The 16,067-nt window shown below is 43.7% G+C and overlaps 1 protein-coding gene across 6 annotated transcripts in view; it reads left to right on the forward strand.

The window, feature by feature from the left end:
* rbms3 (RNA binding motif, single stranded interacting protein) overlaps positions 1–16,067 on the forward strand; it is a 245,207-nt gene that overhangs the window by 184,693 nt on the left and 44,447 nt on the right. For all 6 annotated transcript variants that reach the window (XM_064946888.1, XM_064946886.1, XM_064946885.1 and 3 more), the window contains exons 7-8: positions 7,357–7,463; positions 10,739–10,782. In XM_064946888.1, the coding sequence (XP_064802960.1) occupies positions 7,357–7,463; positions 10,739–10,782 (151 nt within the window). The remainder of the gene's footprint in view (positions 1–7,356; positions 7,464–10,738; positions 10,783–16,067) is intronic.

The following is a 16,067-nucleotide window of genomic DNA, read 5'->3' on the forward strand; positions in this document are numbered from 1 at the left end:
TGCACTACTTTAGACCAGGACACATAGGGTAGTGCACTACTTTAGACCAGGACACATAGAGTAGTGCACTACTTTAGACCAGGACACATAGAGTAGTGCACTACTTTAGGCCAGGACACATAGAGTAGTGCACTACTTTAGGCCAGGGCACATAGAGTAGTGCACTACTTTAGGCCAGGACACATAGGGTAGTGCACTACTTTAGGCCAGGGCACATAGAGTAGTGCACTACTTTAGGTCAGGACACATAGAGTAGTGCACTACTTTAGACCAGGACACATAGAGTAGTGCACTACTTTAGACCAGGACACACAGGGTAGTGCACTACTTTAGGCCAGGGCACATAGAGTAGTGCACTACTTTAGGCCAGGACACATAGGGTAGTGCACTACTTTAGGCCAGGACACATAGAGTAGTGCACTACTTTAGGCCAGGACACATAGAGTAGTGCACTACTTTAGACCAGGACACATAGAGTAGTGCACTACTTTAGACCAGGACACATCGGGTAGTGCACTTCTTGCGAAAGGAAATAAAGTGAAATAAACAATAAACAGTAAACATTACATTCACAGAAGTTCCAAAAGAATAAAGACCTTTTAAATGTCATATTATGTATATATACAGTGTTGTAATTATGTACAAATACTTAAAGTACAAAAGGGAAAATAAATCAACATAAATGTAGGTTGTATTTACAATTGTGTTTGTTCTTCACTGGTTGCGCTTTTGTGATATTACACCCAATAGATATGGGAGTTTAACAAAAATTGGGTTTGTTTTCAAATTCTTTGTGGGTCTGTGTAATCTGAGGGAAATATGTCTCTCTAATATGGTCATACGTTGGGCAGGAGGTTAAGAAGTGCAGCTCAGTTTCCACCTCATTTTGTGGGCAGTGAGCACATAGCCTGTCTTCTCTTGGGAGCCATGTCTGCCTACGGCGGCCTTTCTCAATAGCAAGGCTATGCTCGCTGAGTCTGTACATAGTCAAAGCTTTCCTTAAGTTTGGGTCAGTCACAGTGGTCAGGTATTCTGCCGCTGTGTACTCTCTGTTTAGTGCCAAATAGCATTCTAGTTTGCTCTGTTTTTTTGTTAATTCTTTCCAATGTGTCAAGAAATTATCTTTTTGTTTTCTCATGATTTGGTTGGGTCTAATTGTGCTGCTGTCCTGGGGCTCTGTAGGGTGTGTTTGTGAACAGAGCCCCAGGACCAGCTTGCTTAGGGGACTCTTCTCCAGGTTCATCTCTCTGTAGGTGATGGCTTTGTTATGGAAGGTTTGGGAATCGCTTCGTTTTAGGTGGTTGTAGAATTTAACGTCTCTTTTCTGGATTTTGATAATTAGTGGGTATCAGCCTAATTCTTCTCTGAATGCATTATTTGGTGTTCTACGTTGGACACAAAGGATATTTTAGCAGAATTCTGCATGCAGAATCTCAATTTGGTGTTCGTCCCATTTGTGAATTCTTGGTTGGTGAATAGACCCCAAAACCATGAAGGGGTTTAACTATAACTAAAAACCATAAAGGGGTTCTATAACTGATTCAAGTATTTTTAGCCAGATCCTAATTGGTATGTCAAATTTTATGTTCCTTTTGATGGCATAGAAGCTTCTTGCCTTGTCTCTCAGATCGTTCACAGCTTTGTGGAAGTTACCCGTGGCGCTGATGTTTAGGCTGAGGTATGTATAGTTGTTTGTCTGCTCTAGGGCAACGGTGTCTAGATGGAATTTGTATTCTTGGTCCTGGCGACTGGACCTTTTTTGGAACACCATTATTTTGGTCTTACTGAGATTTACTGTCAGGGCCCAGGTCTGACAGAATCTGTGCAGAAGATCTAGGTGCTGCTGTAGGCCCTCCTTGGTTGGGGGCAGAAGCACCAGATCATCAGAAAACAGTAGACATTTTGACTTCAGATTCTAGTAGGGTGAGGCCGGGTGCTGCAGACTGTTCTAGTGCCCTTCCAATTCGTTGATATATATGATGAAGAGGGTGGGGCTTAAGCTGCATCCCTGTCTCACCCCACGGCCCTGTGGGAAGACATGTGTGTTTTTTGCCAATTTAAACCTCACATACTTGTTGTTTGTGTACATGGATTTTTTAGATGCACTATTGTAAAGTGGCTGTTCCACTGGATGTCAGAAGGTGAATTCACCAATTTGTAAGTCGCTCTGGATAAGAGCGTCTGCTAAATGACTTAAATGTAAATGTAAAAATGTAAATAACGTTGATTGTTTTTCCCCAACACCACCTTCCATTAATTTGTAAAGCAGAACCTCATGCCAATATGTGTCGAAAGCTTTTTTGAAATCAACAAAGCATGAGAAGACTTTGTTCTCTCTCTCCCCCAACACCTGTTGTCTCTGAGTCTTCAGTAGTCTCCTCCCCCCTCAGTACCCCCCCCCAACACCTGTTGTCTCTGAGGCATCAGTGGTCTCCTCCCCCTCAGCCCCCCCCCCCCCCCCCCAACACCTGTTGTCTCTGAGTCTTCGGTAGTCTCCTCTCCCCTCAGCACCCCCCCCCCAACACCTGTTGTCTCTGAGTCATCAGTAGTCTCCTCTCCCCTCAGTACCCCCCCCCCCCAACACCTGTTGTCTCTGAGTCATCAGTAGTCTCCTCTCCCCTCAGCACCCATCTCCTCTCTCTCCCACCTCTTCTTATGTAATGTGTTTTGTTCCATTCTGAAGTAAGTGGGAGACGAGGGACCTGCTTTTTTCCCTCTGTTGTTTGTGAACAACATGAATATATAGCCCTACACCACCAGGTAACATGAATGTACAGAATTACACGACCAGGTAAAATGAATGTATAGCCCTACACCACCAGGGAACATGATGTACAGCATTACACCACCAGGTAACATGAATGTACAGCCTTACACCACCAGGTAACATGAATGTTTAGCCCTTCACAACCAGGTAACATGAATGTATAGCCCTACACCAGCAGGGAACATGAATGTACAGCCCTACACCACCAGGTAACATGAATGTACAGCCCTACACAACCAGGTAACATGAATGTTTAGCCCTTCACAACCAGTTAACATGAATGTACAGCCTTACACCACCAGGTAACATGAATGTTTAGCCCTTCACAACCAGTTAACATGAATGTACAGCCCTACACAACCAGGTAACATGAATGTTTAGCCCTTCACAACCAGGTAACATCAATGTACAGCCTTACACCACCAGGGAACATGAATGTACAGCCCTACACCACCAGGTAACATCAATGTACAGCCTTACACCACCAGGTAACATGAATGTACAGCCCTTCACAACCAGGTAACACGAATGTACAGCCCTACACCACCAGGTAACATTAATGTACAGCCCTACACCACCAGGAAACATGAATGTACAGCCTTACACCACCAGGTAACATGAATGTATAGCCTTACACAACCAGGTAACATGAATGTACAGCCTTACACCACCAGGTAACATGAATGTACAGCCCTACACCACCAGGGAACATGAATGTACAGCCCTACACCACCAGGTAACATGAATGTACAGCCTTACACCACCAGGGAACATGAATGTACAGCCCTACACCACCAGGTAACATGAATGTACAGCCTTACACCACCAGGGAACATGAATGTACAGCCCTACACCACCAGGTAACATGAATGTACAGCCTTACACCACCAGGGAACATGAATGTACAGCCCTACACCACCAGGTAACATGAATGTACAGCCTTACACCACCAGGTAACATGAATTTACAGCCCTACACCACCAGGTAACATGAATGTACAGCCTTACACCACCAGGTAACATGAATGTACAGCCTTACACCACCAGGTAACATGAATGTATAGCCTTACTCCACCAGGTAACATGAATGTATAGCCCTACACCACCAGGGAACATGAATGTACAGCCTTACACCACCAGGTAACATGAATTGTTGTATACAGAGATAAGCAGGAAGGAAGAGAGGCTGTGATTCTGAGAGCGATCCCAGAGATGTCAAGGTGAATAGAAGCCCAAATGGAACCCTATCCCCTGTCTAGTGCTGCCCTACAGCTATGTGGGGTTCCATGCAGTTACATCATTACGGATGGAGAGCAACACTGCTTTCCTCTGACTGGTTAACATAGCTGGAGGGATGAACATAATGTCGTGTGTGTGTGTGTGTGTGTGTGTGTGAGTGTGTGTGTGTGTGTGTGTGTGTGTGTGTGTGTGTGTGTGTGTGTGTGTGTGTGTGTGTGTGTGTGTGTGTGTGTGTGTGTGTGTGTGTGTGTGTGTGTGTGTGTGTGTGTGTGTGTGTGTGTCTTTGTGTGTGTGTGTGCGCGTGTGTGTGTGTGTCTTTGTGTGTGTGTGTGCGCGTGTGTGTGTGCGCGTGTGTGTGTGTGTATATAAAGTCATGTAGCCTGCAGCTTGTTTTAGTCATTCAGACCGTCTGGTTCAAGGTTGAACTCTGAATCGTCTCTTTCTCCTCTCTCTGTCTTCTCAGATGTCAGTGTATGTGTTTTGTGGTGTTAGTTGTGTAATCCCGTCTACAGTATCTCTCTGTCTCATCATGTGAGGTTCCATCGTCACCATACAGGCAGTGTCCAATGTCCAGTACATATGCACATATCTAGTACATATAGTATATGTTCAGTAAATATAGTTACATATTGTACATGTCTAGTACATATAGTACACATAGTATATATCTAGTACATATAGTACATGTCTAGTACATATAGTACATATAGTACATATAGTACATATCTAGTACATATATTACATATAGTACATATAGTACATATAGTACATATAGTACATATCTAGTACATATCTAGTAGATATAGTACATGTCTAGTACATATAGTACATATAGTACATATAGTACATGTCTAGTACATATAGTACATGTCTAGTACATATATTACATATATAGTACATGTAGTACATATAGTACATATAGTACATGTCTTGTACATATAGTACATATAGTACATATAGTACATATACTGTACATGTAGTACATATAGTACATTTAGTACATATAGTACATATATAGTACATGTCTAGTACATATATTACATATATAGTACATGTAGTACATAGAGTACATGTCTAGTACATATAGTACATATAGTACATATCTAGTACATATAGTACATGTCTAGTACATATAGTACATGTCTAGTACATATAGTACATGTCTAGTACATATAGTACATATAGTACATATAGTACATATGGTACATATACTGTACATGTAGTACATATAGTGCATTTAGTACATATAGTACATATATAGTACATGTCCAGTACATTTAGTACATATAGTAAATATATAGTACATGTCCAGTACATATAGTACATGTCTAGTACATATTGTACATATCTAGTACATATAATACATATAGTACATGTCTAGTACATAGAGTACATATCTAGTACATATCTAGTAGATATAGTACATGTCTAGTACATAGAGTACATATCTAGTACATATTGTACATATCTAGTACATATAATACATATAGTACATGTCTAGTACATAGAGTACATATCTAGTACATATCTAGTAGATATAGTACATGTCTAGTACATAGAGTACATATCTAGTACATATTGTACATATCTAGTACATATAGTACATATAGTACATGTCTAGTACATATAGTACATATCTAGTACATATAGTACATATAGTACTTGTCTAGTACATAGAGTACATATATAGTACATGTCTAGTACATATAGTACATGTCTAGTACATATAGTACATATCTAGTACATATAGTACATATCTAGTACATATCTAGTACATATAGTACATGTCTAGTACATATAGTACATATCTAGTACATATAGTACATATAGTACTTGTCGAGTACATATCTAGTACATATAGTACATATCTAGTACATATCTAGTACATATAGTACATATAGTACATGTCTAGTACATATTGTACATATCTAGTACATATAGTACATATAGTACTTGTCTAGTACGTAGAGTACATATCTAGTACATATAGTACATGTGTTGAAGACAATACACACATACTGTACAGTTCATGTGGAAAGTATTCAGACCTCTTGACTTTTTCCACATTTTCCTACGTTGCAGCCTTATTCTAAAATTGATTAAATAGTTTTTCCCTCATAAATCTACACACAACACCCCTTAATGACAGAGCAAAAACTGTTTTCCCCTCATAAATCTACACACAACACCCCTTAATGACAGAGCAAAAACTGTTTTCCCCTCATAAATCTACACACAACACCCCTTAATGACAGAGCAAAAACTGTTTTCCCCTCATAAATCTACACACAACACCCCTTAATGACAGAGCAAAAACTGTTTTCCCCTCATAAATCTACACACAACACCCCTTAATGACAGAGCAAAAACTGTTTTCCCCTCATAAATCTACACACAACACCCCTTAATGACAGAGCAAAAACTGTTTTGCTAATAAAAAAAAAACAAAAAACAGAAATATCACATTTAATTAAGTATTCAGACCCTTTACTCAGTACTTTGTTGAAGTACTTTGGCAGTGATTACAGCCTCCAGTCTTCTTGGGTGTGATGCTACAAGCTTGGCACACCTGTATTTTGGGGCGTTTCTCCCATTCTTCTCTGCAGATCCTCTCAAGCTCTGTCAAGTTGGATGGGGAGTGTCACTGCACAGCTATTTTCAGGTCTCTCCAGAGATGTTAGATCAGGTTCAAGTCTGGGCTCTGGCTGACCGACTCAAGGACATTCAGACACTTGTCCCGAAGCCTCTCCTGCGTTGTCTTGGCTGTGTGCTTAGGGTCGTTGTCCTGTTGGAAGGTGAACCTTCGGTTTTCATCAAGGGTTTCTCTGTACTTTGCTCTGTTCGTCTTTGCCTTGATCCTGACTAGTCTCCCAATCCCTGCCGTTGAAAAACATCCCCACAGGCTGTGTTATTTATGCTAAGGTTTGTTAGTTAAACATGCTCAGGCTCTGTGCTTTGGTTAGGTTGATTTAAAGTCAGGGTTTGGGTTATGAAACGGCTCACCGTTTACCTGACGTGAACGAGAAGAGTGGCTTCAGATGGTCATGTGGATGGAAAACCCATGGCCAGGGTTCTACAGGGTTCCCCCAAGGTTCTGCTACAACTTCATTTGGTTGAACGATTGCTGATGTTTTAGAGGGAGCTGGGGAACCAACTCTTTCTTTCTTCTCATATTGTACACTAGATGACTGGCTCTTAACTATTTCTCTCTCTCTCTCTCTCTCTCTCTCTCTCTCTGTCTCTCTCTCTCCGTCTCTCTCTCCGTCTCTCTCTCTCTCTCTCTCTCTCTCTCTCTCTCTCTCTCTCTCTCTCTCTCTCCCATCTCTCTCTCTCTCTCTCACACACACACAGCTCCTGTAGAACCCCTACTCTGTAAGTTTGCAGATGGAGGACAGAAGAAGAGGCTGAACCAGAACAAGTACCCCCAAAACGGACAACCATGGACCAGAGATGGAGAGGTGAGATGCAACCGTCATGGCGTTGGCCTCTTTGGGTATAGCAAGCCCCATCCCCCCCTCCCTGCCTCCCCCTTGCCTCCTTCAACTAGTTTGCTGAGGTCAGAGAGATGTCGTAAATTCCTGAGGATCTCCTCATGGACACACAGTATAGAGAGAGTACATTTTCATAGAGCACAAAGCAATTCCTTCCACCTCACAGAACTTGAGGTACTAACAAATTTCATGTTCCGGAGAAAGTATAAAAGATCGGTGAAGAATCCAGCTACGAACTGGTCCGTTTGTCACAACTTGGGGAAGCTCATGGGAGACGGTGTGGCCACATTACCATAACGCTGTTTATATAATAGCCTCAGATATGAGGTTTACATCTAATTATTGTATAAGATGAATGAGTGAGGATGATACTGTTTGCAAAATTGTGTAATTTGTTTTTGGACTGTTTAAAACCTTTTGCGACGAGCAATCCTGGATCCGGGATCGTTATCATAGACTCAAACGAATTAGCATAACGCAGCGGACATAAATACCCCTAACTTTTCCTATTCATATTCGCAAATGAAATTAAGTAAATATATTCAAACACAAGCTTAGCCTTTTTTTAACAACACTGTCATCTCAGATTTTGAAAATATGCGTTACAGCCAACGCTAGACAAGCATTTGTGTAAGTTCTTCAAGGCATAATGCTATGCTCGGCTCTGCTGGCAGCAGGCAACATTGTCACGAAAATAAGAAAAGCAACCAAATTAAATCATTTTCCTTTGAAGAACTTTGGATGCTTTCACTCAGGAGACTACCAATTAGATAGCAAATGTAACTTTTTTCCAAAAATATTATTTTTGTAGGCGAAATAGCTCCCGTTTGTTCATCATGCTTGGATGAGAAATCGAAAATGCTACCATTACAACGCCAAACTTTTTTCAAAATTAACTCCATAATATCGACGGAAACACGGCAAACGTTGTTTAGGATCCATCCTCACGGTGTTTTTAACATATATATTCGATAATATATCCGTCGAGGCAATTGGTTTCTCATAAGAAGCGATTGGAAAAATGGCTACCTCAGTATTTTCTGAGGGAGACACCATGTGACCACTTACTAAATATGCTCCCTTACGGCTATTCTTCAATGGAAATGCGTAAAAAGACGTCACAATGCTGTAGACACCTTGGGGAATACGTGGAAAACGTAAGCTCATTCGTAGCTCATTCACAGCCATATAAGGAGTCATTTGCATGAGGTGGTTTCAAAAAATGCGGCACTTCCTGTATTTTTATCTGGGTTTCGCCTGTAACATCAGTTCTGTGGCACTCACAGACAATATCTTTGCAGTTTTGGAAATGTCAGAGTGTTTTCTTTCCAAAGCTGTCAATTATATGGATAGTCGAGCATCTTTTCGTGACAAAATAGCGCCCCCTAGTCGTAAAAGGTTTTAACAGGCAAGCAGTTTAGTTCTTGAAAGCAGCTCCTGCCTATGTGATTATGTGGACTAACCTTCAATACTAATCTGATCAGCTTATTCTGGGCTAGCTGGAGCTTCCCCTTCATTAGTTTAGATAAGCCCCCAAACCAGGAGGTACTTGCATAGTCAAAATGGCATTGAATGAGGGTCATAGCTTGCACTTTCATTAAGTCCATATCAAGCAGCTTGGATTTTCTAGTCAAAAACTTAGTCCTGGCATTAACCTTCCATCAAGGATACATCCCAGGTAGCTAACAGAGGTTTTAGTAATCAGCAACTCACACTGATTTCAGAGGACCTACTCAATCTAGGTCTGGATCCCGAAGTGCAGAGATAGCTTATTATCTCTAAGCCATTTACTAATGTTAGCCAGCTCTGTGCTAAGTATTCTCTCCAACATAGTTTTACTTTTGTGAGACACCAGAAGTGTAGAGTCATCCGCATAAAGAAAAAGACGGCAAAAACAAGCATCTTTCATGTCGTTAATATACAATAAAAACAGCAGAGGCCCAAGCACGCTGCCCTGCGGAACGCCACAACTCATTGGTTTTGCCTGAGACAGTGAACCATTAACCTCTACTACTTGCTCCCTTCCTGATAAATAGGACTTTACCCATCCTAGAGGGATACTGCTTAACTGGTTAATGAAGGAAAACTCAGAAAGGGAATTGGAGTTCAGAGGACCGCCCCTGAGCTCAGTTAGGGTCAGACGTCCTGGGACAGCCCTTTTCTGCCATTCCGAATAAAACCCAACTTTAAGAAATCATCAGCAGACCATGTTTCTCTCCATTAGGAGGTTGTAGACATTTGCTGAATCTTTTAAACATCCCACGTGGTTAAACTCTTAGAATATCGATACCGACAGAATAAGAACAAGTCTTTGATATTAATTACTAGTCTGCAGCTAGGAATTAGGTATCATTGAATGCGAAGAACGACAACCGCCGAAACATCCATTCTATAACAAAACGAATGAATGTCACTCTGAACAACCCACTCGAACCACAACCGAGAGAGAGAGAGATGGAGAGACAGACAATTCTACAAAATTAAAATTAAAATTCACCAGCGATCAAGACGACACACTGAGCGTAAATACATACATTGATTGCAATTGTTCCCGAATGAGTGAGCGTTCATGTGTGAAGGATTAGTATTTCAATTGTTATAATTATCACTCTGTCGTGACTTCTCAGTCGACCCCCACTTCCCTTTAGCCCACTAGGGCACATTCTCCTATCATTTCATGTAACCATATTTACTGTTTGTTTATGCATTTCTGTGAATTACTTAGTTAGTAATAAATGAATGATTTAAGACAATTGATGTATTGATGACTCATAGTGAAGACTGGGTTCGTGCAGATGTACTTGTACTACCAACAATTTACGACATTTGCAACGTGACTAACGTGAGGGAAGGTATATAATTCATTAATTCGAAGACTAATTGATCAGATAAAATATCTGAAAAGTTATTTTAGGAAATGATAACTTTGTAATCTGAATATTTTCCTTGGTGCCCCGACTTCCTAGTTAGTTACAGTTACACGATTAATCAGTTGATCACATAATACTAATTACAGAGAACCTTTGATATAAACTATAAGTCTTCAATTTAATGATTGTAAAGACACGACACAACCTTATCATGACATTATCATAACCTAATCATAACCATACCATAAACGTATCATAACCTTATCATAACCTTATCATAACCATAGCATAACCATAGCATAACCTTATCATAACCTTATCATAACCATAGTATAACCTTATCATAACCATATTTATATTCTTTCCTTTCAGAGTGGCATGACGTTGACATATGACCCCACTGCAATGCATAATGGGTAAGAACTTACTGTTGATTTAACTTGTTGTCACATATTTCTTCTCCGTGTTTTTTCCTTAACAACCCCCCCCCCCCTGAAAACATTCACACTATTCACACTATTCACACGTCCTTATTCACTCTGTCACAATGAGCCCAGTCTAAACAGGAAGTGGATCTCTGTGTCAGTTACACTGCAGCTGTGAGACTATCATCTGATCAGCGTTCTGTTCCCATGCTGAATGAGATGTGCTTGGTTTAAGGGAAATCAAATCCCTCTGTTACTCTGTATTAACCTGGTACTGTGTCCCAAATGGCACCCAATCATGTTATAGTACACTACATTTGACTAAGGGCCCATAGGGAATAGGGTGCCATTTGGGACAGAACCCAGCCCTGTTTTCCTGCCTGGTTGCCAGTAGAACTGCCTGTCTGACTGTGATCCACAATACCTCCTGGGAATCTCTCTCTCTCTCTCTCTCTCTCTCTTCCAATCTATTTTTCTCTCTCTCTGGTTCTCTCGGGTTCTCTCACTCTCTCTCTCTGTCTCTCTCTCAATCCATGTGTCTCTCTCTCTGGTTCTATCTCTCTCTCTCTCTCTCTCTCTCTCCCAATCCATTTGTCTCTCTCTCTGGTTCTCTCTCTCTGGTTCTCTCTCTCTCTCTCTCTCTCTCTCTCTCTCTCTCTCTCTCCCAATCCATTTGTCTCTCTCTCTCTCTCTCTCTCTCTCTCTCTCTCTCTCTCTCTCTCTCTCTCTCTCTCTCTCTCTCTCTCTCTGTCAGGTGTTTATTTAATTCCGTATTGTCCTAAACCTTCTGCAAGGTTATAAAACAGAGTTCCAGAGAGACTATTAAATTAGTCTGAAACACTGATTCCACTAATTAGAGGAGGAGACCGCGAGGGATGGAGTGTAGGAGAAGAGACAGGGAGGGGATGGGGGTGAGGTCAGGAGGAGGACAGCGAGAGAAAACAGAAACTTGAAAAGGAGGAAATAATTGATTTCAGTTGGTTTTCTACAAGCTCGTGGTTTTGGGTTCGATGCGGAACTGATTTTATTGGAGACTACATCTCAGACTCACTCGTTTATCAGGGTGACAACACACACACACACACACACACACACACACACACCTAAAGTGCCTGAGGTCCCCGCTAAATCATTGTGTATTTTTGAGAGAGAGAGAGAGAGAGAGAGAGAGAGAGAGAGAGAGAGAGAGAGAGAGAGAAAGAGACAGCGAGAGAGACAGCGAGAGAGAGAGAGAGAGAGAGAGAGAGAAAGAGAAAGGGACAGTGAGAGAGAGAGACAGGCAGAGAGACAGACAGACAGACAGACAGACAGACAGACAGACGGACAGACAGATGGACAGACAGACAGGCAGACAGACAAGGAATAAATAGAGTACCTTTTGTATGTATATATGCCTGTATATGTCTTAAATGGTACCCTGGTCCCTTTACAGTGCTCTCCTCTTGACCAGGGGCCGATCAGGAGTATATAGGGTACCATTTGGTACACAGCAGAGTACCCTGGTCCCTTTACAGTGCTCTCCTCTTGACCAGGGGCCGATCAGGAGTATATAGGGTACCATTTGGTACACAGCAGAGTACCCTGGTCCCTTTACAGTGCTCTCCTCTTGACCAGGGGCCGATCAGGAGTATATAGGGTACCATTTGGTACACAGTCAGAGTGATATTCTGTCTCCAAGTAGTAGTTTCGTTGTTTAACGGCTGAAACAATGCTATTGGCTGTAGCCACTAAAAAGCCTAGATAAAGAACCTCTGAGCTTTCTGTCCTCTCCGGCTTCAGGTTCTATACACACTGTCATTAATATCACACACACACACAATATCACACACACACACAATATCACACACACACACAATATCACACACACACACAATATCACACACACACACAATATCACACACACACAATATCACACACACACACACACACACACACACACACACACACACACACACACACACACACACACACACACACACACACACACACACACACACACCGTCCATAACTAAGTCTGTATAACCCCCCCATCCATAACTCAGCCTGTATACCCCCCCATCCATAACTCAGTCTGTATACCCCCCCATCCATTACTCAGCCTGTATACCCCCCCCATCCATAACTCAGCCTGTATACCCCCATCCATAACTCAGCCTGTAAACCCCCCCCCCCATCCATAACTCAGTCTGTATACCCCCCCATCCATAACTCAGTCTGTATACCCCCCCATCCATAACTCAGCCTGTAACCCCCCCCCCCCATCCATAACTCAGCCTGTAAACCCCCCATCCATAACTCAGCCTGTATACCCCCCCCATCCATAACTCAGTCTGTATACCCCCCATCTATAACTCAGTCTGTATACCCCCCATCCATAACTCAGTCTGTATACCCCCCATCCATAACTCAGCCTGTATACCCCCCCCATCCATAACTCAGCCTGTATACCCCCCATCCATAACTCAGCCTGTAACCCCCCCCCCATCCATAACTCAGTCTGTATACCCCCCCATCCATAACTCAGTCTGTATACCCCCCATCCATAACTCAGTCTGTATACCCCCCCCATCCATAACTCAGCCTGTATACCCCCCATCCATAACTCAGCCTGTATACCCCCCATCCATAACTCAGTCTGTATACCCCCCCCATCCATAACTCAGCCAGTATACCCCCCATCCATAACTCAGCCTGTATACCCCCATCCATAACTCAGTCTGTATACCCCCCCCCATCCATAACTCAGCCTGTATACCCCCCATCCATAACTCAGCCTGTATACCCCCCCCCATCTATAACTCAGCCTGTATACCCCCCCCATCCATAACTCAGTCTGTATACCCCCCCCCCCATCCATAACTCAGCCTGTATACCCCCCATCCATAACTCAGCCTGTATACCCCCCCCCCCCATCTATAACTCAGTCTGTATACCCCCCCATCCATAACTCAGCCTGTATACCCCCCATCTATAACTCAGCCTGTATACCCCCCATCCATAACTCAGTCTGTATACCCCCCCATCCATAACTCAGCCTGTATACCCCCCATCCATAACTCAGCCTGTATACCCCCCATCCATAACTCAGTCTGTATACCCCCATCCATAACTCAGCCTGTATACCCCCCCCCCCCATCCATAACTCAGCCTGTATACCCCCATCCATAACTCAGCCTGTATACCCCCCCATCCATAACTCAGTCTGTATACCCCCCATCCATAACTCAGCCTGTATACCCCCCCCCCCATCCATAACTCAGCCTGTATACCCCCTATCCATAACTCAGTCTGTATACCCCCCATCCATAACTCAGCCTGTATACCCCCCATCCATAACTCAGTCTGTATACCCCCCCATCCATAACTCAGCCTGTATACCCCCCCCCCCCATCCATAACTCAGTCTGTATACCCCCCATCCATAACTCAGCCTGTATACCCCCCCATCCATAACTCAGTCTGTATACCCCCCATCCATAACTCAGTCTGTATACCCCCCATCCATAACTCAGCCTGTATACCCCCCATCCATAACTCAGCCTGTATACCCCCCATCCATAACTCAGTCTGTATACCCCCCATCCATAACTCAGTCTGTATACCCCCCATCCATAACTCAGCCTGTATACCCCCCCCCCCCATCCATAACTCAGTCTGTATACCCCCCATCCATAACTCAGTCTGTATACCCCCATCCATAACTCAGCCTGTATACCCCCCATCCATAACTCAGCCTGTATACCCCCCCCATCCATAACTCAGTCTGTATACCCCCCATCCATAACTCAGCCTGTATACCCCCCCCCCATCCATAACTCAGCCTGTATACCCCCCCCCCCATCCATAACTCAGCCTGTATACCCCCCCCCATCCATAACTCAGCCTGTATACCCCCCATCCATAACTCAGCCTGTATACCCCCCCATCCATAACTCAGCCTGTATACCCCCCATCCATAACTCAGCCTGTATACCCCCCATCCATAACTCAGCCTGTATACCCCCCCCCATCCATAACTCAGCCTGTATACCCCCATCCATAACTCAGCCTGTATACCCCCCATCCATAACTCAGCCTGTATACCCCCATCCATAACTCAGCCTGTATACCCCCCCCCCCATCCATAACTCAGCCTGTATACCCCCCCATCCATAACTCAGTCTGTATACCCCCATCCATGACTCAGCCTGTATACCCCCCCATCCATGACTCAGCCTGTATACCCCCCCCATCCATAACTCAGCCTGTATACCCCCCCCATCCATAACTCAGCCTGTATACCCCCCATCCATAACTCAGTCTGTATACCCCCCCATCCATAACTCAGCCTGTATACCCCCCATCCATAACTCAGTCTGTATACCCCCCCCATCCATAACTCAGTCTGTATACCCCCCATCCATAACTCAGCCTGTATACCCCCCATCCATAACTCAGTCTGTATACCCCCCCATCCATAACTCAGTCTGTATACCCCCCATCCATAACTCAGCCTGTATACCCCCCATCCATAACTCAGCCTGTATACCCCCCCCCATCCATAACTCAGTCTGTATACCCCCCATCCATAACTCAGCCTGTATCCCCCCCCCATCCATAACTCAGCCTGTATACCCCCCCATCCATAACTCAGCCTGTATACCCCCCCATCCATAACTCAGCCTGTATACCCCCCATCCATAACTCAGCCTGTATACCCCCCATCCATAACTCAGCCTGTATACCCCCCATCCATAACTCAGTCTGTATACCCCCCCATCCATAACTCAGCCTGTATACCCCCATCCATAACTCAGTCTGTATACCCCCCCCATCCATAACTCAGTCTGTATACCCCCCATCCATAACTCAGCCTGTATACCCCCCATCCATAACTTAGTCTGTATACCCCCCCATCCATAACTCAGCCTGTATACCCCCCATCCATAACTTAGTCTGTATACCCCCCCATCCATAACTTAGTCTGTATACCCCCCCATCCATAACTTAGTCTGTATACCCCCCATCCATAACTCAGTCTGTATACCCCCCCCATCCATGACTCAGTCTGTATACCCCCCATCCATAACTCAGCCTGTATACCCCCCACCCATAACTCAGCCTGTATACCCCCCATCCATAACTCAGCCTGTATACCCCCCCACCCATAACTCAGCCTGTATACCCCCCATCCACAACTCAGCCTGTATGCCCCCCATCCATAACTCAGTCTGTATACCCCCCATCCATAACTCTTCCTGTATACCCCCCCATCCATAACTCAGTCTGTATACCCCC

Source organism: Oncorhynchus masou, chromosome 29, assembly GCF_036934945.1.
Source record: "Oncorhynchus masou masou isolate Uvic2021 chromosome 29, UVic_Omas_1.1, whole genome shotgun sequence".
In the NCBI taxonomy this organism is placed as follows: Eukaryota; Metazoa; Chordata; class Actinopteri; order Salmoniformes; family Salmonidae; genus Oncorhynchus; species Oncorhynchus masou.